Source organism: Dromiciops gliroides, chromosome 1 (assembly GCF_019393635.1).
Source record: "Dromiciops gliroides isolate mDroGli1 chromosome 1, mDroGli1.pri, whole genome shotgun sequence".
NCBI lineage: Eukaryota > Metazoa > Chordata > Mammalia > Microbiotheria > Microbiotheriidae > Dromiciops > Dromiciops gliroides.
Window position 1 is genome coordinate 504,363,871 of NC_057861.1, and position 21,901 is coordinate 504,385,771.

General features: G+C 41.2%; 3 protein-coding genes across 3 annotated transcripts in view; 2 read left to right on the forward strand and 1 right to left on the reverse strand.

Annotated features, from left to right (window-relative positions):
* The window catches only part of DRC3 (dynein regulatory complex subunit 3), an 85,126-nt gene extending 82,020 nt beyond the window's left edge, over window positions 1-3,106 (forward strand). The window contains 1 exon segment of the mRNA XM_043978563.1: window positions 2,830-3,106. The gene's annotated coding sequence lies outside the window, so the exon portion shown is untranslated.
* Window positions 1-19,456, reverse strand: part of ATPAF2 (ATP synthase mitochondrial F1 complex assembly factor 2) — a 28,425-nt gene extending 8,969 nt beyond the window's left edge. Inside the window, 4 exon segments of the mRNA XM_043978564.1 lie at window positions 190-287; window positions 1,547-1,692; window positions 1,912-1,952; window positions 19,081-19,456. Of these exon segments, the coding sequence (XP_043834499.1) occupies window positions 190-287; window positions 1,547-1,692; window positions 1,912-1,952; window positions 19,081-19,232 (437 nt within the window). The 5' untranslated portion in view covers window positions 19,233-19,456.
* Window positions 19,457-19,897: 441 nt separating this feature from the next.
* The window catches only part of GID4 (GID complex subunit 4 homolog), a 40,970-nt gene continuing 38,966 nt past the window's right edge, over window positions 19,898-21,901 (forward strand). Inside the window, exon 1 of the mRNA XM_043970377.1 lies at window positions 19,898-20,159. Within this exon, the coding sequence (XP_043826312.1) occupies window positions 19,971-20,159 (189 nt within the window). The 5' untranslated portion in view covers window positions 19,898-19,970. The remainder of the gene's footprint in view (window positions 20,160-21,901) is intronic.

Consider the following 21,901-nt stretch of genomic DNA (forward strand, 5'->3'; position numbering starts at 1 on the left):
TTGGATTTGTTGGTCTATAAATTTAACATATCCTTGTGTCATTGCTTAGTTGACTCCAACTAAAAGAAGAAGAAAAAAACCTCCACCAAAAAATAAGAAAGAACTCCTTAAAACTCCTTAGACAAGTGCTGTAGGACAACCTAAAGCTCACCATCATTACAATGTGAATTTAGTCCAAGTGTCTGTTACCAGATCGTGTCTGTGTCCAGAAACTTCATAGAAGCTTGGATAAGCTGATCTTTGTTTCGTTGAGATGGGTTGTCTAAAGATGTGTTACACAGTGTGGTCTGAATCAAAAGGCAGAGAGAGCAGCTATTATAGTTCAGTGGCCCCAGGGCAAAAGTACTTCTCCTTTCACAAAGTCATTACTGTCCAAGAAGAGAGGCTAAATGTAAGAGACTGATGTCACTCCATACTGGCAAGAGACTGATATTCCAAAATGAGTCCCCCTGATGTGACTGACTATTAATACCATGACAGAAGTATACTAAGCCAGTGGAACAGTCTAGAATCATGATTTTTTAAAAATACCTGATTGATTAAAAACAAAACAAACACCTCCCATCCCAAATCATTTGTATTTTCTCCTACTCACATTCATCCCTAAAGTGCAGTGAGTTATTCAGCTCCCATTATGATTACAAGTCCATACATGGGCAACAGAAGCAGAAAAAGAGAACTGCTAGAAGCAGAAGGTATGCTATAGGGGGAAGCTAGGTGGCACAGTGGATAAAGCACCAGCCCTGGATTCAGGAGGACCTGAGTTCAAATTCAGCCTCAGGCACTTGACACTAACTAGCTGTGTGACCCTGGGCAAGTCACTTAACCCTCACTGCCCTGCCAAAATGGGGGGAAAAAGTATGCTATACCTAAAAAATCTCCAAAATATATTTATGAATAAAGCGAATAGTCATAATAATTCAAGTTGATTTCTGAAATTCCCATTTTAAAGTTCAGGATCATGTGATAAAACAGGAGGCAACAATGGTACTTAGCCCATATCACCAAACTCAAAGGCTAATTTTATAACTCAGCTTTCTACACCTGTTTTCCTCATTTATGAAAAATGTTTAATTCACTAAACTCTTACAAAGAACACTGATATCATATTCTAGGCTACCAGGAAATAAGGGCATTAATAACACCACCACCAACAAAAACCCCAATGCTATTTTAAGCTCCTTGAGGGCAACTAATGTAAGTTTAATACTTTTCTTTTATCACCCACAATGCTGGACTTAATAAGTATTTATTGCTATCCAAGCTAATGGACAGTAGTAGCATAGATGATCCAGATGTGTTTTTCTTCCTATTTATCTGATTACATTTTGCTTAATATATTAAAAGTAGTTTGCATTCTCTGAACTTATATCAACTGGACTAGTGTGAGGGGTGGCCAGGAATGCATTGGAATGACCAGGGAAAAATTGACTGAGGTTTAAAAAGTGGTCAAGGATAAGTGACAAAGTGAATAATCTATCAGAAGATAAGCAAACGTGACTGTTGCTATCTTTTCTTTCTCTCTCCTTTGCTTTTAACTTCTCACCAAATGCATCGTGTAGAACTTGATAGTGTCTTGCTGGGAATCCCACTCAGTAGCCACAGCAACAGCCAGTGCTTCGCTGGGAACAGAAAAGAGCTTGGCATTGGGAGTTTTCAGTTTTCTGTGGTCCAGGTTTATCTCATATCCGCCTTGAAAGATCAAATTTTAAAACTCTCAGAAATTAAAAGTAAAAGCCAATGGCTATTCTGATATACTTGAACAGACACAAGGCTTAAAGACAACAGTGGATTCTGTTGACTGAAAAACCATAATGATAAGAAGGAAAACCTGTCAATTGGGCTAGTTACAAACAAAAGCATTTCAAATCACACATTAAAAAGGGCAGAAAGAGCTCATAAGATACTCACCTTCACCTTGGGTAATGGTGACATTCTGATAAAACTTCTTCCTTTCTATTAAAAGAGAATTTTCAAAGAGATAGTTTAAAATATCATCAAGATAGCTTATGGAGCAACAAAGATGGCAACCAATACTATGATTAATGCTGACGAAGTAATAGGTTTGATTTTTTAAAAAATTTACATTCAGTGGAAATATGTTTAACATGATTGTACATATATAACCTATATCAGGTTGCCTGCTGTCTTGGGGGAAAGGAGAGGGAAGGAAAAGAGGGAGAAAAATTTGGAACTCAAAATCTTTCTCTCTCTCTCTCTTTTTTTTTTTGGTGAGGCATTTGGGGTTAACTGACTTGCCTAGGGTCACACAGCTAGTGTTAAGTGTCTGAGGCTGGATTTGAACTCAGATCCTCCTGACTCCAGGGCCGGTGCTCTATCCACTACACCACCTAGCTGCCTGGAACTCAAAATCTTACAAAAGGGAATGTAGAAAACTATTTTTACATGTAATTGGAAAAATGAAATATTATAAGTAAAAAAAAATACATTCAATTAGTCTATTACAGTAAAGATTTACCGTACATTTAGTGATCAGGAAACAAGCAACACATGCTGGTTTTGTAAGGTGCCAATCAGGCTTATGGTCTGGCCCTGGCTCTGATCATACATGATTACATGTAACTTTTAGGTTAGACTGGGCTTAATGATTTATCTAAGAGAAAGCATAATTTCCATTCTTTTACCACCCACCATTCCACCTTTTATCCAAATACAAAGATAGCACCTGAATGTGACAAGGATATATATTTTTCATTCCTTTTGTAAATCCACGCACTGGACAGTAAGTAATGATCCCCAAAGCATTTTCTGTTTCTCACTATCCAATTCATTAACCCAATTATTTTAGCTTTCTTGTGTACTTAACAGGAACTACAAAATTCTCCTTCAAGAGGGAAAAATCTGTGTCCTGTGCTTCCTTTTGAAAATAATTTGAAGAAAAATCCTAGCATGGAAATACTCATACCACATTACCCTGGAAAAAGATTAAGGGAAAAAAAGCAGCTCATAATAATTTGCACAGACTCTCTTAACTAATAAGGAAAAACAAGTAGGTGGAATCTTGAGATCTACCAGCCAACCATCACACAACCTCTAGAAAATGTAATACGTAGCAAAAGAAGTTATTTGTTTAGTTTTAAGAGCATTTGGGGTCTTTGATATTTACCACTTGAAATAATAATATAGTATGTAAAAATAAAGAAGAATAAGTAAATAGTTTGTATTTAAGCTTCTTTCGTTAGTAATCAAGCTTATGTTAAAAATTAATCAAGATGAACTATGAAACAATTCAAAGAACCAAAGGAGAGAAGAGAATTTATGGCATCATGGCCTTATTACAGGCAGAGGGAAGAGCACTGTATTTGGCATCTTGAAATGTGGACTCAGGACCCAACTTTGCTATTTCCTAGCTGTGTGACACTGGACAAGTCACTTAACCTCTCTTAGCTTCTGTATCTTCATCCATATAAAGGGACAATAATACCTGAGTTATCTACTTCAGAGACACCAGTGCTTTGTAAAGTGTTAGATACATGTGTGCTCTTGATTATAATTTTGCCAGTTTTCACATATCCATTTTAATGTATTTCACATCAATATTTAATAGCTTGTTTTTATATCGTTCTTTAAAGTTACAAAGCACTGTTCCAACACCTCTGAGGTAGAAAATACAAGGATTGTGACCCCTGCTTTATAGATGATGGAAAAGGGGCAGCTTGATGGCACAGTGGATAGAGCACTGGCCCTGGAGTCAGGAGGACCCGAGTTTAAATCAGCCTCGGACACTCACTAGCTGTGTGACCCTGGGCAAGTCACTTAATCCTGATTGCTTCCCCCACTCCCCCCAAATCAATCAATAAATCAATAAAGAGGAGGGAAATGAGCCCCATAGAGTAAAAACGACTTGCCTGGGATCACACAGCTGATGGTGATCAAAGCTTGGATTTGAACTCATTTCCTTTGACACAAACTTTTCTTAAGAACTCAAATATAATTTATTCATTTTTTAAAAATTGATGAAATTTTTTCATTGCTGTGACTTTCCAATGGTTATTGTTTACTCATTTTATAATACCAGCTGTGTCTGATAATATGACTCATTCTCTGTCCTAGAACCCAGTGATATCAAACTCAAAAGAAAACAGGATCACTAAACTATTTACAAGGATCCCTGCATCATCTATAAAGCAGGGATCACAATCCTTGTACTTTCTACCTCAGAAGTGTTGGGGAACAGTGCTTTGTAACTTTAAAGAACAATAAAAGAACAAGTTATTAAACATTGATGTGGAATACATTAAAACTGATAATGAAAACTGTGGCAAAATTACCATTAAGAATACACATCTATCTACTGCATACTGACTTAGAGAACCACACATTAACATTATCTATGTCCTACTGTATTTTTACTTCATTAAATATATCCCAATTCCATTTTAATCTGCTTCCCCTGCCCTGCTCGCCTTTGCTGGACTCCTCTGCTGGACTCCTCTGCTGGACTCCTCTGCTAGAATCTACCACCTCTCAGTACTAGTAGGAAGAAGGCAGGTTTCATTGTCTCTGAATTAAAAAGTGGTCACTGCATTGATCCGAGAGAACACACACAAACTTTCAGTATTCAACAAGCATTTATCAAGTGTCTGCTGTGTACTGTGTTACTACAAGTAACGGAGTTATCAATGACAAACTTTGCTTTCAAAGAAGTTTACTATATGAGGGCTAAAGGTATATGTAGAAATAATTACAATAGTAACTGAAAAATAATAAAATGCTTTTATGATAAGAAAAGACATAATTACAATACAAAGGAAATGAGATGAGTGCAAAAGAGAGAGGAAGGCAAAGTGCTATGAGGAATCTAAGATTTCTTTTACTAGGTAGAAATCAAAGTTTTACTGGTATAAGGGCCATGTGATTTTTCTTTTTTGTCAATAACTATGAACACCTATAAGAAAACACAAGGTACAATGGATAGGAAGCCAGCCTAGTCACCAGAGTTAGTCTTACCTCTGACATAAGCTGTGTGGTAATGGACACTGGTGGAGGGAGTTTCCACACTAAGAAGCCCACATACTAATGAAACCACAGGCCTGCACTTAAAAAGAATCCCCTCTGGGCCAGCGGCCAAAAGGCACGCTCTTTTGCACTCATCTGCCTTCAACTTATTCCCAAGTAGATATTGTCTGATTTGCTTATGCATTTGACTCAGGAAGCCCAACAGGTGTGACAGAACCCTATGGATTCCCCATGTGTCCAATCACAAAAGAGTTAAACTGGAACCTGGAATAAGAGGCCCTGTCTGTTGTTGTCCTTGGTGCTCAAAGAGGACCAAAATGACATCACTAATTACTGTATAAGCTTATCGATGACTAAATTGGATCTGATGGCTAAACACTTTGAAAGACAAGAAGAGATGGGAATAAATTTGAAAGTGACCTAACTAAAGTAGACAAAACAAAAACCAAAGTGGTCCATCTGAAACAAGAAAAGCGGCTAAAGAGGAATGCATTTTGTGTCAACCCCCGAACTATGCTAATACCATCCAGAAGTATAGCAACAAATACTTGGGGGGAAAGGGGCTGTCAGTGGACCATAGTCGAAACATAAAACAGGAATGCAAAGCTTGTATTTGAAAAATAAATGTGACCTTGGGGAATTAATAATGAACAAGATGCCCTAATGGCACAAACTGACTTATGTATATGAAGATATCCATCTACTCTGCTTGGTACTGGTCAAGCCTTCTCTGCTGTACAGTTCTAATTCTTATCTTTGCATAAAGAAGAGGAAAAACTGGAAAGGATTGAGAAGCATAGCACCTAAAATGCTGGGAAGGATGAGGATCACAGACAGAGAGCTGGAAGGATCCAAATAGGAACTCTAGCAGGACAGCTGTCTCATTCTACAGATGAGAAGCTTAGGCCCACAGGGTAACAGGCAATAAACAGCAGAGTCCTCTGACTCCTTTCTATTGGACCACACTGCGTACTGGGACAGAAGTGGGATCAGCTAAAAGTCTTAAGGGAAGGATGGCTTTTTTGTTTTGTTTTGATGAAGTACAGCTTGGGTTTGTTTTTTTTTTTTTCCTTAGTGAGGCAATTGGGGTTAAGTGACTTGCCCAGGGTCACACAGCTAGTAAGTGTTAAGTATCTGAGGTCGGCTTTGAACTCAGGTACTCCTGACTTCAGGGCCAGTGCTCTATCCACTGCGCCACCTAGCTGCCCCTTTTGTTTTGTTTTGAATTCAGGAGACCTATATATGTTTGTAGTCATGGGATAGAACCAATAGACAGGGAGTGGCAGAAACTAGTCCTATGAGAAAAGCTAAAATTTTAGTAAAAGGTAGGGCCAGTCTCTAATAGAGAAATAATCAAAGAACAAGAAGAGTTTGTAATTCTTTTGAGAACCACTAGCTGTCATATGAAAGCTTGTTGCAAATCACTAATAAAGGAAACACAAATTTAAAGAAATCTGAAGTTAAACTGGAAATAAAGTGGGGGGAGAAGAATATAGGGACTGGCTAAACAAACTATGGCACATGAATGTAATGAAATATTCTGTAATACTAAGAAATGAAAAATTTAAGGAATTCAGAGAAATGGAAGATTTGTAGAATGAAATAAGGAGAACCAGGAAAACAATATAGGCAATGACTGACACTGCAAATGAAAAACAAAAAAAAGAAACCACCAAAAAATGAAATTGAACACTACTATTATGATGACTAATCCTGGCTCCAGAGAAGAGCCAAAGCACTGCACTTTCCTCCTTTCACTTGAGTGGGGCAGGGTGTCTATGGATGTGAAATGTTTTGTTTGCTATCTGACATGGCTGATGTGCACCTTACTGCTTAACTGTCTTTTTTCTCTTTTTTTATTACAAGGGAAGGCTCAATAGGTGGTGGAGCAGGAATGGGGGGGGAAGTGTATGTTCCAAATGACTATGAGGTCAAAGCAAAAGGCATTAGCAAAACTTTTTTCTTTTTTTAAGATAAAAGGAGGGGCAGAGCCAAGATGGCAGAGAGAAACCAGGAAGTTGCCTGAACTCTCCCAAGTTTCCCTCAAAAACAACATTAAATCAATCCTTTAAACAGAGTATGGAACTGCAGAACCTACAAACAGACAGAGACACACAATCATCCAACTTGAGATAATTTAGAAGACTTCAGGAAAGGTCTGTCTCACTTGTGCAAAAGAAGAGGGCAGCTCAGTACAGTGCAGCACAGAAGGGGTCTGGGCAAGTCAGCAGGAGGCTCTTGGCCACAGCACAGCAACTGAAGCCCCTTGGTCCTGGCTCAGCAGGCTGGTGGCACTGCAGGCCATTTGTGAGACACGCCAGTCCAGGCTGAGAGGGTAAACTGCCAACTAGACAACCACCCACAGGACAGGCGTGACTTGGCCAAGCCACCCCAGCACAGGGAGCAAGCCCAGGGTGGTGAGGAATCCAAAAGCCACAGGGGCCTCAGAGCAGAAAGCCAGTGACCAGGCCCCTATTCCCCCAGCACAAGAAGCTTGCAACAGTGGCCCCTGTGCCCCAGGAGCAGACCTCAACTTTATAAGTTTAAAAATGGGCTACAATATGAGTAAGAGACAGAAAAGGACCCTTACCACTGACAACTTTTATGGTGACAGGGAAGGCCAAAACACAAACTCAGATGAGGACAATATAGTCAAAATGCTTACATGTGAAGCCTCAAGGGAGAAGATGAATTGGTCTTAAGACCAAAAAGCCTTCTTGGAAGAGCTCAAAAAGGCTTTTAAAAATTAAATGAAGGGAGGCAGAGCCAAGATGGCAAAAAGAAGCCAGGAAGTTGCCTGAACTCTCCTGAATTTCCCTCAGAAACATTAAATCAAGCCTCTAAACGGATTCTGGAACTACAGAACCTACAAAAAGACAGAGACACAATCTTCCAACTTGAGATAATTTAGAAGACTTCAAAGAAAGTCTGTCTCATTTGGGTGAAAGGGGAGGGCAGCACAGCTCAGCTCAGCATACTGTGGAGGGGGTCTTAAGACCAAAAAGCCTTCTTGGAAGAGCTCAAAAAGGCTTTTAAAAATCAAATGAAGGGGCAGCTGGGTGGCACAGTGGATAGAGCACTGGCCCTGGATTCAGGAGGATCTGAGTTGAGGTCCGGCCTCAGACATTTGACACTAACTGTGTGACCCTGGGCAAGTCACTTAACCCTCATTGCCTCACCAAAAAAAAAAAAAAAAAAAAAGAATCAAATGAGAGAGGTAGAAGAAAAAATGGGAAAAGAAATGAGAGAAATGAGTTACAGAAGAAAATTATGAAAAAAGAGTCAACAGCTTGGAAAAGGAAGCACAAAACTGATTGAAGAAAACAATTCCTTAAAAAATACAATTGGCCAAATTGGAGGGGGGGGGGGGAGAAGAGAATGGTCAAATGGAAAAGGAAGTACAAAAGTTTACTGAGGAAAATAATGCCTTAAAATTAGAATTGGATAGATGGAAACTAATGACTCCATAAGATACCATGAATATATCAAGCAGAATCAAAAGATTGAAAAAATAGAATAAAATGTGAAATACTTCACTGAAAAGACAACTGACCTGGAAAATAGATCCAACAGAGATAATCTAAGAATATTGGACTACCTGAAAGCAACGATCAAAAAAAGAATCTAGATACCATATTCCAGGAAATTATCAAGGAGAACTGCCCTGATATTGTAGATTCAGAGGATAAAATCACCATTGAAAAAATCCACTGATCACCTCCTGAAAGAGACCCCAAAAGGAAAATGCCAAGGAATATTGTAGCCAAATTCTAGAATTATCAGGTGAAGGAGAAAATACTATAAGCAGCCAGAAAGAAACAACTTAAATATCATGGAGTCAGGATTACACAGGACCTGGCAGCTTCAACATTAAAGGATTGGGAGGCTTAGAATAATATAATATGAAAAGGCACAAAAATGCTATTACAATAGAGGGAAAGAAGGAAGGGGTGAGCATTGTTTCAACCTTACTCTCCTCAGATTTAGCTTAAAGAGGGAATAACATATACACCCATTTGGATAAAGAAACTTAGCTTACTCTTTAAGGAGGGAAAAGAGTAAGGGCAAAAAGGTGGTAGTGATAAAAGGGAAGGCAGAAGCAGGGGAGGAAAGGAAAAAGAAAAAGGAGAGGGCTGATAAAAGGGAGGGCAGATTGGGGAAGCAGGGGTCAAAAGCAAAACACTGGTGAGGAGGAAAAAAGTGAAAGAAGAAAAAAAGAGTACAAAGGATGGAGGGAAATACACAGTTAGTAATCATACCTTTGAATATGAATGGGATGAACTCTTCCATAAAACAGAAGTGAATAGCAGAGTGGATTAAAAACCAGAATCCAGAATATGTTGTTTATAAGAAACACATTTGAAGCAGAGAGATACACAGAGTAAAGGTAAAAGGTAAAAGGTTGGAGCAGAATATATTATGCTTCAGCTGAAGTAAAAAAAAGTAGGGGTAGCAATTTTTATCTCAAAGAAAAAACAAAATTAGATACAATTAAAAGAGATAAGGAAGGAAACTACATCTTGCTAAAAGGTACCATAGATAATGAAGTAATATCAATACTAAACATATATGCACCAAATTCTTAAAGAAGTTAAATAAGTTACAAGAGGAAATAGACAGCAAAACTATACTAGTGGGAGATATGAACCTTCCCCTCTCAGAACTAGATAAATTTAACCACAAAATAAAGATGAAGGAAGTTAAAGAAGTAAATAGAATTTTAGGGAAGTTAGATAGATGTCTGGAGAAAACTGAATGGGGATAGAAAGGAATACACCTTTTTCTCAGAGGTACATGGCACATACACACAAACTGACCCTGTATTAGGGCACAAAAACCCCACAGTCAAATGTAGAAAGGCAGAAATAGTAAATGCATCCTTCTCAGATCATTATGCAATAAAAATTACATGTAATAAAGAGCCTTGGAAAGACAGACTGAAAATTAATTGGGGGCAGCTAGGTGGTGCAGTGGATAAAGCACTGGCCTTGGATTCAGGAGGACCTGAGTTCAAAGCCTGCCTCAGACACTTAACACTTACTAGCTATGTGACCCTGGGCAAGTCACTTAACCCTCATTGCCCCGCAAAAAAAAAAAAAAAAAAAAAAGAAAGAAAGAAAATTAATTGGAAACTAAATAATCTCATACTAAAAAATTATTGGGTCAAACAACATATATCAGACTGCTTTCTGTCTAGGGGAGAGAAAGAGAAAAATTAGGAACTAAAATCTTTTTTTTTAAGTATTTTATTATTTTCCAGTTACATATAAGGATAGTTTTCAACATTTGTTTTCACAGGATTTTTATTTCCAATTTTTTTTCTCCCACCCTCCCTTCCCTCCCTCCTCCCCAAGACAGAAAGCAGTTTGATATAGGTTGTATATATATATGTACAATCACCTTAAACATATTTCTACATTAGTCATCTTGTGAAAGAAGAATCAGAGCACAAGGAAAAAACCTCAAAAAAGAAGATGGGAAAAAAGTCCAAAAGTGAAACAGTATGGTTCAATCTGAATTCATAATTCACAGTTCTTTTTTTCTGGATGTTGAGAACATTTTCTATCATGAGTTCTTTAAAACTGTTTTAGATCATTGCACTGCTGAGAAGAGCCAAGTCTATCCTCATTGTTCATCACACAATGTTGCTGTTACTGTGTACAGTGTTCTCCTGGTTCTGCTCTCTCAGTCAGCATCAGTTCATGTAAGTCCTTCCAGGTTTCTCTGAACTCCTCCTGCTCATCTTTTCTTACAATAGTTTTCCATTACATTCATATACCACAACTTGTTTATCCATTCTCCTATTGATGGACATTCCCTAGATTTCCAATTCTTTGCCACCACAAAGTGAGCTGCTATAAATATTTTTGTACATGTGGGTCCTTTCCCCTTTTCTATGGTCTCTTTGGGATACAGACCTAGCAGTGGTACCACTGGGTCAAAGGGTATGAACAGTCCCATAGCCCTTTGGGCATAGTTCCAAATTGCTCTGCAGAATGGTTGGAACATGGAACTAAAAATCTTATGAAAACAAATGTTGAAAACTATCTTTATATGTAACTGGAAAATAATAAAATATTTTTATGATTTAAAAGAAAAATAAAAGGTAAAAGGAATTATTTAGCCTGCTACAGGAGGCTAAGGGCTAAACTTGGTGAAGCTAAGTGAATGAAGGGTTACCACGAATGAAAACTAATTTCGATCCTTCAGAAAAAAAATAAAAGGAAAAGATTATAGCTGTATTAACAGTATTTGGGGACATAAAGAAGAATATTTCAACTGTCAAGGTGATTTCTTCAGGAACATATTACAAAAGGTTACAGAATCTTCCTTCTAAGAGTCATTTAAAAATAGAATGGTTCAGGAATTACTTACCCTGACACAAGCTCTAAACAAGGTGACCTCAAATGATCTATAATATAGATCAGAAATAATAGTGGCCTATTAAATACCTAAAATTGTGCTAGGCATACACTGTGGGGGGATATGCAGGCAGTACAGTTAATCCCCCACTTCTTTGGAGATCAGATTTCCTGAAGTCCAAAAGCCAGAACACAAAAACTATACATTTTACTCAGAAGATAGGACCATGGACTCTCATGAGAGCTAAGCCTATTTATTCTTTCTTTGGTATTTGTTTATTTAGCATTCAGTTTTTAATTTTTAGTTCCAAATTATCTCCTTTTCTTTGGCCCTGCACCCACCCATCAACACAACAAGCAACATGATACCCATTATACATGAAGTACTCATATAAAACATATTTCCATATTAGCCATGTTCTAAAGAGCCCGAACAAAAAAAGAAATTGAAAAAATATGCTTCATGACTACACATGTATAACTTATATTGAATTGCTTGAGTTCTTAAGGTGGGGTAGGGAGGGAGAGAGGAAGAGAATGTGGAACATAAAGTTTTTTAAAAATCAATGTTGGGGCAGCTAGATGGCGCAGTGGATAGAGCACCGGCCCTGGAGTCAGGAGTACCTGAGTTCAAATCCGGCCTCAGACACTTAACACTTACTAGCTGTGTGACCCTGGGCAAGTCACTTAACCCCAATTGCCTCACTAAAAAAAAAAAAAAATCGATGTTGAAATTTGTTTTTATAGGTAACTTGGGGGAAAAAAATTCTAAATTAAAAAAAGAAAAAATGCTTCAGTCTGCACTCAGAATTCATCAGTTTAGGCCTGCTTACTCTTAATTAGCACATAATTCTAATAAGCCTGATTTACTTCTTTCTAGGATACAAGAGTTAAAAGCTGCTAACAAAACATCTGCCTTTGTCCACTAAGGCAAAGGTAAACACACACACACACACACAGTACATGAATAGCAGAGAAATTTTAACTGAAACACTGTGAAAAGAAGCAAGGATGTGTTAATAGCATACATACATAATATATAATAATCATGTTAATAATATTCATAATGATGAAGTGGAATCATCAGGAAAAGGTATGATCTATTCAAAAAAGACAGGGTCCCAAATAATACATGTTAGAAAGATTTCCATTTAAAATAGTTAAAATAAAGTTTTGATACTTCAAGAGATAAGCTTAGATATCTGGGAAATTCATGCATTTGGAACAGCACATTTCTTAATCATGAGGGATAAACGAAGTACAATTCCTTCCCATCAGAGAATCTACAATCTTGTTGGGGAGACATTGAGGCACATGAAACATTAGATCTTTTCTGACGCAGTGATTCTAAGAGCACAGACAAACTGCAGTAACCATGGAAACATCTTCGAATATAGAGGAAACTAGTTACCAAATCGGGTCACACCGTTTCTCTTGTGAAACAGCTATCTACTATAATTAGTTTATAAGTATGCACTTTCTTCCCTCCATTAGAATTCTTACAACATTCTTCCCCCACCCCCCCAACCCTTCTATCTCAGTTTCCTTATTGGAAAGTTAATTTTTCCAGACTCTATCCACTAAGAACTACAGCTCCCATAATACTTCTACAATATAGTCAACTATATCCCTTTATCTTTTAAAACAGCTCCATCTGGTGTGACTTTGCATCCAAGTTCAATGGTCCATAGACAGAGTGGGTTTGAGGTAAAGAAAGCCAAGATGTAATTGCAGCATAACTTTCATTGTTTAACTAAATGTTTTTTAGACTCAAACACTGGAGTGCACACCAAATTTTACTCTATCTAGTCCTGTTTATTTTTCCTTCACAATCTCTCTTACAATTTCTTTTCCATTCCCACTGCTAGCACACCAGTGAGGCCCTTGCCTCTGTTGGGATCACTGTAATGTTCCCTTTCCTTGTTTCTCTCTGGTTAAAAAGTAACTAGAAAATAATTCACAAAATATATAAAAATACAATAAAACATAGATAACATATTTAAAAAATAAGTTGTGGGGGCAGCTAGGTGGCACAGTGGATAGAGCACCGGACCTGGAATTCAGAAGGACCTGAGTTCAAATGCGGCCTACCCTTGACACTTACTAGCTGTGTGACCCTGGGCAAGTCACTTAACCCCCACTGCTCTGCAAAAAAAAAAAAAAATAATAATAATATTAAGTTGCTATGTGACCTGCAGCCCCCATTTCTATTTGAGTTTGACACCACTGCTTTATACTGTCCTCCTTTAAAAACAACAGTCCACAACTGCAAAAACTCTCCCCTGACTTAGTATTCAGGCCCTCATCATCATGGCCCCAAGCTACCTTTTTAACCATCTCCTACTACTCCCCTGGAAGACTGATCTCTACCACAGAACAGCGGTCAGTGCTTCCTCTCTGAATATCTACACCTTGGACTGTCCTGTCTTTTTTTTTTTTATGCTGCTACTCGATTTCTCTTACTGATCTAGCAAAGCCTCTATAAAGCTTTCTCAGTGTAGAGAACAATTTCTCTTCTCCAAACATGTCATAACACTAATTGTCTATACCATTCATTTAGCAATTAATGCCCCCTGGTATTTCTTGCATTTGACCTTTATGTGTTTATGCCATGTTTTCTCCAAATGGGCTGCATACTCCTAAGGCAGGCGCCAGGAACTATTTTTCCTCATATTCCCCAAAAGGACCTCACAAACAGTGGCACCCAGTAGATACTGGGATGTTTTTTGACTTGCTAGTGTTAGTGAATGCAATTTAGAATTACTAGATGTAGTTTAAAATAACTGATAACTATTCAGAATAAGCTCAAAGCACACTAAGTTATTCCTGAGGGCACTTCTGAAATACTGTTGGATAACTGTATGTTCAATAGTGGCTGAACAGCTCTTTATAGGTGAATGTTAGTTAGCTCTCCCCTCCTATCTCATCTTGTTGCTTCCAGTCTTTCACCTTTCCAAACTGCTGACAAAATAATTTCCCTAAAAAGCACAGATCTAAGCACTTTACTGCCTTTGCTCAAAAGCCCTCAATGAGTCCTTAGTGCCTATAGGATAAAATGTAAATTCTTGAGCCTGTCAATTAAGCTCTTCAATCTGGCTCCTACATACAACTTTTCAGCTTTATTTCAGACTGTTCTCTGTCATGAAGATTTTAGTCTAGCCTAAGTGGACTACTGGATTATAGCTAGAAGTTATCTATCTAATTTATTTTACAGATAAGAAAACTGGGGCCCATAGAGGGAAATATGTAAGTGTTAAAGTGGCATACTCAGGGCCTCTGAATGCAAATTCAACACCCTTCCCACTATAGCAGAGTGCTGATCCTCAAACTTGAGGATCCATCTTCTGCTTCTGAAGGCAGAAAGCCTTCTCCTATGTCTGCAATGCGTTTCTTCCTCCTTTTCTTGGCGTCTCACAATCACTGGCTTTTTTTCAAAGCTAAGCTTGGGTAGCAACTCCTCTATGAAGTCACCTCTGACTCTCCAAGTCACTGTTCAATTGATCAACAAACAATTTAAGTGCCAGGATCTGGGCTAGGCATCAGTGACAGAAATATGAAAATAAAGACTCTTAGTCCCTGTCCTCAAACTTGCATTCCACTGGAGGGACATGTACACAGTGAGTTTTAATCTTTAGTAGCTTTGAAGTGCACTAAGACTTTTGGGACACCTCGTATCAAATGAATAGTGACTGATGGTGGGGGAGGGGGAAATGGGAGGGGCCTAACAACTCCAAAGGCACCAGGAAAGGCCTCTTGAAGGAGGTAGCCCTTAAGCTGAGCCTTGAAGAAAGCCAGAAAATCCAAGAGGAAGAAATAAGGGAGGAGAATGTTCCAGGCATGGGGGATAGACTGAGCAAAGATGAGTACTATGGTCAGGGAAATGCAAGCAGGTCAATTTGGCCAGAGAGTAGAGTGAGTGAGGGGGAATAATGCCAGTAATACCCTATCGATCAGCCAAGGATAGGTTGGAGCCAGATACCAAAAGGTTCGGCAGGGTAGTGCTTGCTACCTCTTCATTTTACCTTGTACTACAATTGTGTACACTGCTAGATGCACGAAATGAAAACTCCTCCATAGCAGAGACTCCTTCTTCTATTTGCAGCCTCGGGGTCCAGCATGTAATAGGTGCTGATTTAGGATCTGCTTTGTCATTTACCAAAAAGATCACCTTTAACCATGTCCTTCCAACACCAGATACTCTTTGGAGGAAAGACACGGGACAAACACAAATCATTAGTCTGCCTTTTGTTTTGAGTTCTTCCAGATCTGCTGCATAGGACTCCTGTGGAGGAAGCTACTGGATGGATGATGTCACAGGGCAAGGAAGCCCACCCAGCAGAAGTTGCAGGGCATGCAGAGGGAGAGACAGGAGAGGCAGCATGGACCAACTGGGTCAGCCACCACCTGGACCACCATCTCTCTGGAATTGTGCTTTCAATCCAGGGTCAAATGGTTCAACACCAGAAACATGATTTTGTCAGTGGAAATGGCATTTGAGATGAGTCATCACCACCTGCTTTGCTGCTTCACTTTAAGGACCTGGGACCCTTTCCACATGACTTGCAGCTGAAACCTTCCATGTAGAGTTTCCCAGTAGAATGGGAGCTCCTTGGGAGGAGAGAATGGTTTGCTTTTCTATTTATATCCACGGTGCTTTACACAGAATAAGTGCTTAATAAAAATTCTTCCTTCATTCAGGAAGATCTGCCACATGATGAATTTACACAGAGTAAATTTCCTAGAAAGTTCCACATATGATGAAAACTCTGAATGCCTCAACCTAACTTATTTTCTATGTAGTGATGACAGGTCAGAAAGCTTTTCCATAAAGACTATATTAGGGGGGCAGCTAGGTAGCGCAGTGGATAGAGCACCAGCCCTGGAGTCAGGAGGACCTGAGTTCAAATCCGACCTCAGACACTTAACACTTACTAGCTGTGTGACCCTGGGCAAGTCACTTAACTCCAATTGCCTCACTAAAAAAAAAAAAAAGACTATATTAGGTTAAAGAGTATTGAGTGGTGGCGACTAACTGGCTAGGCCAAGTCCCTTTCTCTCCCTGTTCCACCCCCACCCTGCAGTACAGAGAAGGAGAAAGGAGGCATCAATCATAGATTTCAAGTTAGAAAAGACAGTGTATAGATACAGAATTGCTGCCTAGAGAACAGGTGGCAAGCAGCTGTCAGATTTCACCTACAGGAACTCATGAGGATCTCTGCTTTCATCTACACCAGTGGTCTCCAAAGTAGAATGTGTAAATCCTAGAAAATGTATGGGACAATGGGGGTGGGGGGGAGGTTAAGACCAACCAATCAGAATATGAGTCATATCTATCCCTTGCCTAGATGTCCAATCATCCGGCACCTCTCAAAACACCTCACCACCCCCTTCAACCATTATTGCCCAATATTCTCCCACTTTGCCTTCAGCTCCCAAACCTCTCCCTTTCTGTACCACTAAAACCAATCCCAGTAGGTGTGCAAATGCATCTCCCACAACCCCAGTTCCCAGCATACACATGCCCTGTCCCCCAGATCACCTCATAGTGGTTTGGTGCCTCTTGGATGGTTCTACCCTCTCTTATCCAGGATTTCATTTCAGGAGGAAGGAGAAATATTAAAAATATTAAAATGTATCTGTTTGGTTAGTCACATTGATCAAATTAACTGAATATTTAATTCATACCCTTAATTTTTACAGGGAATTTTAAAAAAGTTTAACGATCACTATTACTAACTCACTCCAGCTTGCTGTCATTGGGAAAGCAGTAGTTTGTCTTTTTGAATGTGATTGGGAAGTGACCAGAAAACCTACTGTACCACACAGGGGTCCACTGGTTATATAGTGATAGCCAGTGATAACCAAGTATCAAACTCACAGAAGTGTTATACATTTTTCTTCTACCAAAAAAGTAACATCTTCTGCTATGAAAGTGGCTGCCAGTAATGGTACTGTACCTAGCAGTTATTTTGGGTTTTTTTGTGGGGCAATGAGGGTTAAGTGACTTGCCCAGGGTCACACAGCTAGTAAGTGTCAAGTGCCTGAGGTCGGATTTGAACTCAGGTCCTCCTGAGTCCAGGGCTGGTGATCTATCCACTGCGCCATCTAGCTGGGTCCCCCCTCCCCAGCAGTTATTTGAGAAGAAATTAACTTAAATCTGTCCTTTCAATATAAAGATGATGTTTTAATGAGGAATTTTAATGAGGTTTTAATCATGAGAATGCTTTTTACTAATGTATGAAGAGAGCATTTGAAAATGGATGCTTGGAAATTATTTCCATTGTGGGATTTTGTTGGCAAAAATGATGTGTTGTCATCTATAAATTCTCCTATCTTCAAAGTTAAAAAACCAAACAAACCTTGAAACAGTTTTCTAACCTGTTTAAAAATCTTCTAAATGAAAAGTTTCGGCAGGTTTCTAACTCGTTTGTCAAAAATATTAAAAGGAGACACCTTCAGATTTTAACTTGCAACAGAAATTTACTAGCCAAATTTCAACCAAAAAAAATATGGTAACATATCATGGATAGGATTGAAAAGTGAGTATCATGATTTAGTAAATAAATGCACTTTTTTCATTTGGTTCTTTGTAAAAAAATTTTTCAAGCTAAGTCTACCATTAAAACCCAATATTGAGAAAAAACAAACCAAAACAACAACAACAACAACAACAAAAAACCCCAATATTGAACTTAACTGAACTTGGGACCATGTAATACATATAATTTATCATATATATGATTATACATAAGTATAGATTTATAATACAGAAAACACATGTATGCAGTTGTCCCAAAAGTGGTTTTAAGTTCTAATCTGTTAAATTATACATGCATATATGTGTATATATTATATACCTCTCTATATACATACATCTTGGGTAGCTAGATGTCCCAATGGTTAGAACACTGGCCCCAGAGTCAGGAGGACCTGAGTTCAAATAGGCCTCAGACACTTGATACTTAGTAGCTGTGTGACCCTGAGCAAGTCATTTAAGTGGGACTGCCTCAAACATTCAGGGCCATCTCTAGTCATCCTTACATCTTGCCACTGGACCCAGATGGCTCTGGAGGAGAGAGTGAGGCTGGTGACCTTTACAGCCTCCCCTCACTTAAATTCAATTCACTGTCGTGACATCACCTCCTGATGTCACGGTCCTCTTCAAGAACGAAGGCCAAAAAATATCTGGACATCTACATATGTGTATATATCTCTCTATACACATATCTATATATCTACATCGACCTTTATAGCTATCTATATAAACATAGTCATATATCTAGATCTACATATGTATATATACACCTACACTTACATATGTAGCTATAGAGATCTGTATATTTAAATCTACATCCATAAGTATATAAACAGATGGGTGTAGATCTAGAGATCTATGTATAGAGAGATATATAAGATCTCTACCCAGATTATGGATACATATACACGTATATGGGGATACAGACATGCCCCCATACATTAGGGGTAAGTGCTTCGAAAGGTTTTTCCTGAGAGGGGTGACCACTGGTCTACACTATGGACCTGGGATATGGTGCTATCTTTAGGGTTACCCGCTACAAAATCGTGGCAAATGGAGCAGAGTCGTGGGCCGAAGCACTGAGCCTTGCCGGAACCTCAGGGTCCCAGCCTGGAGGAAGGTACATTCATCCACCCCACCGTGGCGCGTTCCCCTCTCCTGCCCACCCAAGCTACCTGCGGCCCAGGCCCGGCCTGCGCTCACCTGCGGGGGGGGGCGTAAGCCCGGCGGAGGAGCGAGAGCCCCGGGGCCGGCCCGGCCTGGTCCCCCGGTCCTAAGGAGGCGGCAGGGAGAAGGCAAGGACGGCGTGGGAAGCTCCCGCCACCAGCCCCGAGCCGAAAGCAGCTTCGCCACATGGCACCTTTGGGCGGCGACAGGGATCAATCGAGGAGGGGACCCAAGGGGTGAAAAAGAGAGCCCACAACCTCTCCCTGTTGGGACGTTTGCACTGGATTCTCCTGCACGCTTCTCCCACTGCTTGGTAAATTCAATTTCCTCTGGACGCCGCCATCTGACCCCTAGCCACTACCGGCCCATCACCTGACCTTCGCGCCCTCCTAGCCAATCAGCGTCATGAACAAGTTCCGCCTCTAGGCAAAGACTACACATCCCAGCGGGCCTTTGACCTCTTAACACGTGTGACACGCCGACCAATAGGGAGAAGCGGCGACTAAAACTGTTCCCGCCCCCTCGCCGGGTCGGAGCCAATTGGCCCGAATTACTGTATGTGTGTATGTGTGTAAGTATGTGGGGGGTTATGTGTGCGCGTGCGCGAGTGAGTGTACTGTAGGTAGGGGCGGGGAGGGGGGGCAACCAGGGAGGGGAAGCCCTGTTCTCTAGTCCTCCGGCACCCGTCGGCGGCTAGAGTAGCTCGTCGGCCAATAGCGGGGTGGGCGTCCCTCTTTTCCCTCCCCTCCCCTTCCTCGTCCCGCGCGCCTGCGCGCGCCCGGCCCCCTCGGTCAGCCCGCCCTCCTTCGGCTCCCGCGCGGCGGCCGCGGCGGCTTCTCCCCCCTCCCCGGCTTTCCCTTCCCCCCTCCTCTCCCTTCCCCTCCCCCCTCCCCCACCCCACCGCCCTGGCTCCGGGGGACCCCGAGATGCCGGTCCGCACCGAATGTCCCCCGCCGGCCGGAGCCTCGGCCGCCTCCGCCGCGTCCCTCATCCCGCCGCCCCCCATCAACACCCAGCAGCCCGGCGTGGCCACCAGCCTCCTCTACAGCGGCTCCAAGTTCCGCGGCCACCAGAAGAGCAAGGGGAACTCGTACGACGTGGAGGTGGTGCTGCAGGTACCGGGCCCGAGCGGGCGAGCGGCCTCCTCCGGCCCCGGCGAGGGCCCGGGCCTCCTTCTCCTCCTTCTCCTCCTTCTCCTCCTCCTCTCGTGCTCGCTCCGGCCCGCACGCCCGTGCCCCAGCTGCCGGCCTCCCCTGCCAGGGGCAGCGTCCTCTTGCGGCCCCCTCCCCGGGGACTCCGGCCTTCCCCCACCCTCCAGCTGCCTCATCCCACCCCTCCCCCGGCTTCTTCTATTCCGCACCAAGACTTGGGCTTCTTCACTTTGTGCCCCCGCCCCAAGTCCTAGTCTCCTTCCCGCCTCACCCCTTCCATGCCCCGGCCTCCTGGAACTCTTTTTCCCCTTTGCACCCCATCCCACGCCCCATTGTTAGGGCCTACACTGACACCCACCCACCAACCACTGGAGGGGGGACTCCTTCACTACACCCGCGTCTTCCTTCCCATCACATATTCTTAGTTTTCTCTCTCTCCGTTTCTTCTTCCCATAAAGATATCTGTCCTTTCCCATCCCCAGGGCCCCAACCTCCCAGAACGTTCACCTGCACTCCCCTTTTCAACTTTTCCCTACTGTCATCCGACTTCATGCTCCTGTAGTCTGGTCTCTACCATTCCTCATCTCCCGTGCCTTTAACCTGAAAACATCCACCTGCTGTCCGCTCTTCAACCCGAGTCTACTTACACACAACAGACTTCGCACTCTAATACTGACCACTCTTTCTTTTTCAATCTATAGGACTTCACACTTCCAGGACACTCCCGATATTGCCCCACCCCGACTTTTCTCTGCCTGCTTAGGACACCTTAATATCCTGTCTTACACCCATTCATTAGAAAGGCTTTGATCTTGCACACTCTTCTTACTCCCTGCAGGACTTGCTCATTTCCTCCTCATCCAGCTTCTGCCCTTGGACTGGACATCTGGGGAACCTGCTACCGGGCTGACAAAACCAATGAAACCTCACAACTGCCCCACTTTTCTTCCATACCTGAGCTCAGCTTCCTCTTCATACACCGGAGGGACAACCACTCCCACTTTTCCAGAAGGGGAGGTCTGGTTAGTCCCTCCAAATAAGCTTCTACTCCCTTCCAACAGCACTAATTCTCTCTGTGAACCTCAATAAAGAGGTCCTCCTTCCTTCTTACATCACCTCCGCTCCTTGAGCTGGCTTTGAACATCTTTCCTAGCATCTGTACCACTTAGAGGAAGGATTTGCCCAAGGTGGTAATGTGAAATTTGTTATTGGTTGTGTGAAAGGGATGGACAATGTAGAGTGCACCTTTACTCTTTCTTTATTTCTCTTTGATCTGAGAGGTTCTTTCATCTTGCCTCAGATCAGATAGGCCTTTATTCAAAAGACAAGTGGAGAGCCCATCTCCCTTTTCCTAACTCTAGGGCAGGGGTTAACCTTTTTTGTGTCATGGATCCCCTTTGTCAATCTGTTGAAACCTATGAACTCTTTCTCAGAGTGGTGTTTTTAAATACATGAAATATAAAATACATGGGATTATGAAGAAAACCAATAATATTGAATTATGTTGTGAGAATAGATTTTTGAAACAAGTTCACAGATCCCAGTTTAAGAACCCCTGGCCCTGAACAAGAAGCAAACCTTTTTTCCATCTGTTACAGTCTGTATACCAGGGGGACCTTTCCTTCATTTTTTTCCCCTAGGTAAAGTAGATGGCCTTTTTTAGGTCTGAAAATTTAACTGTTATACTGTATCATATTGGTTATATT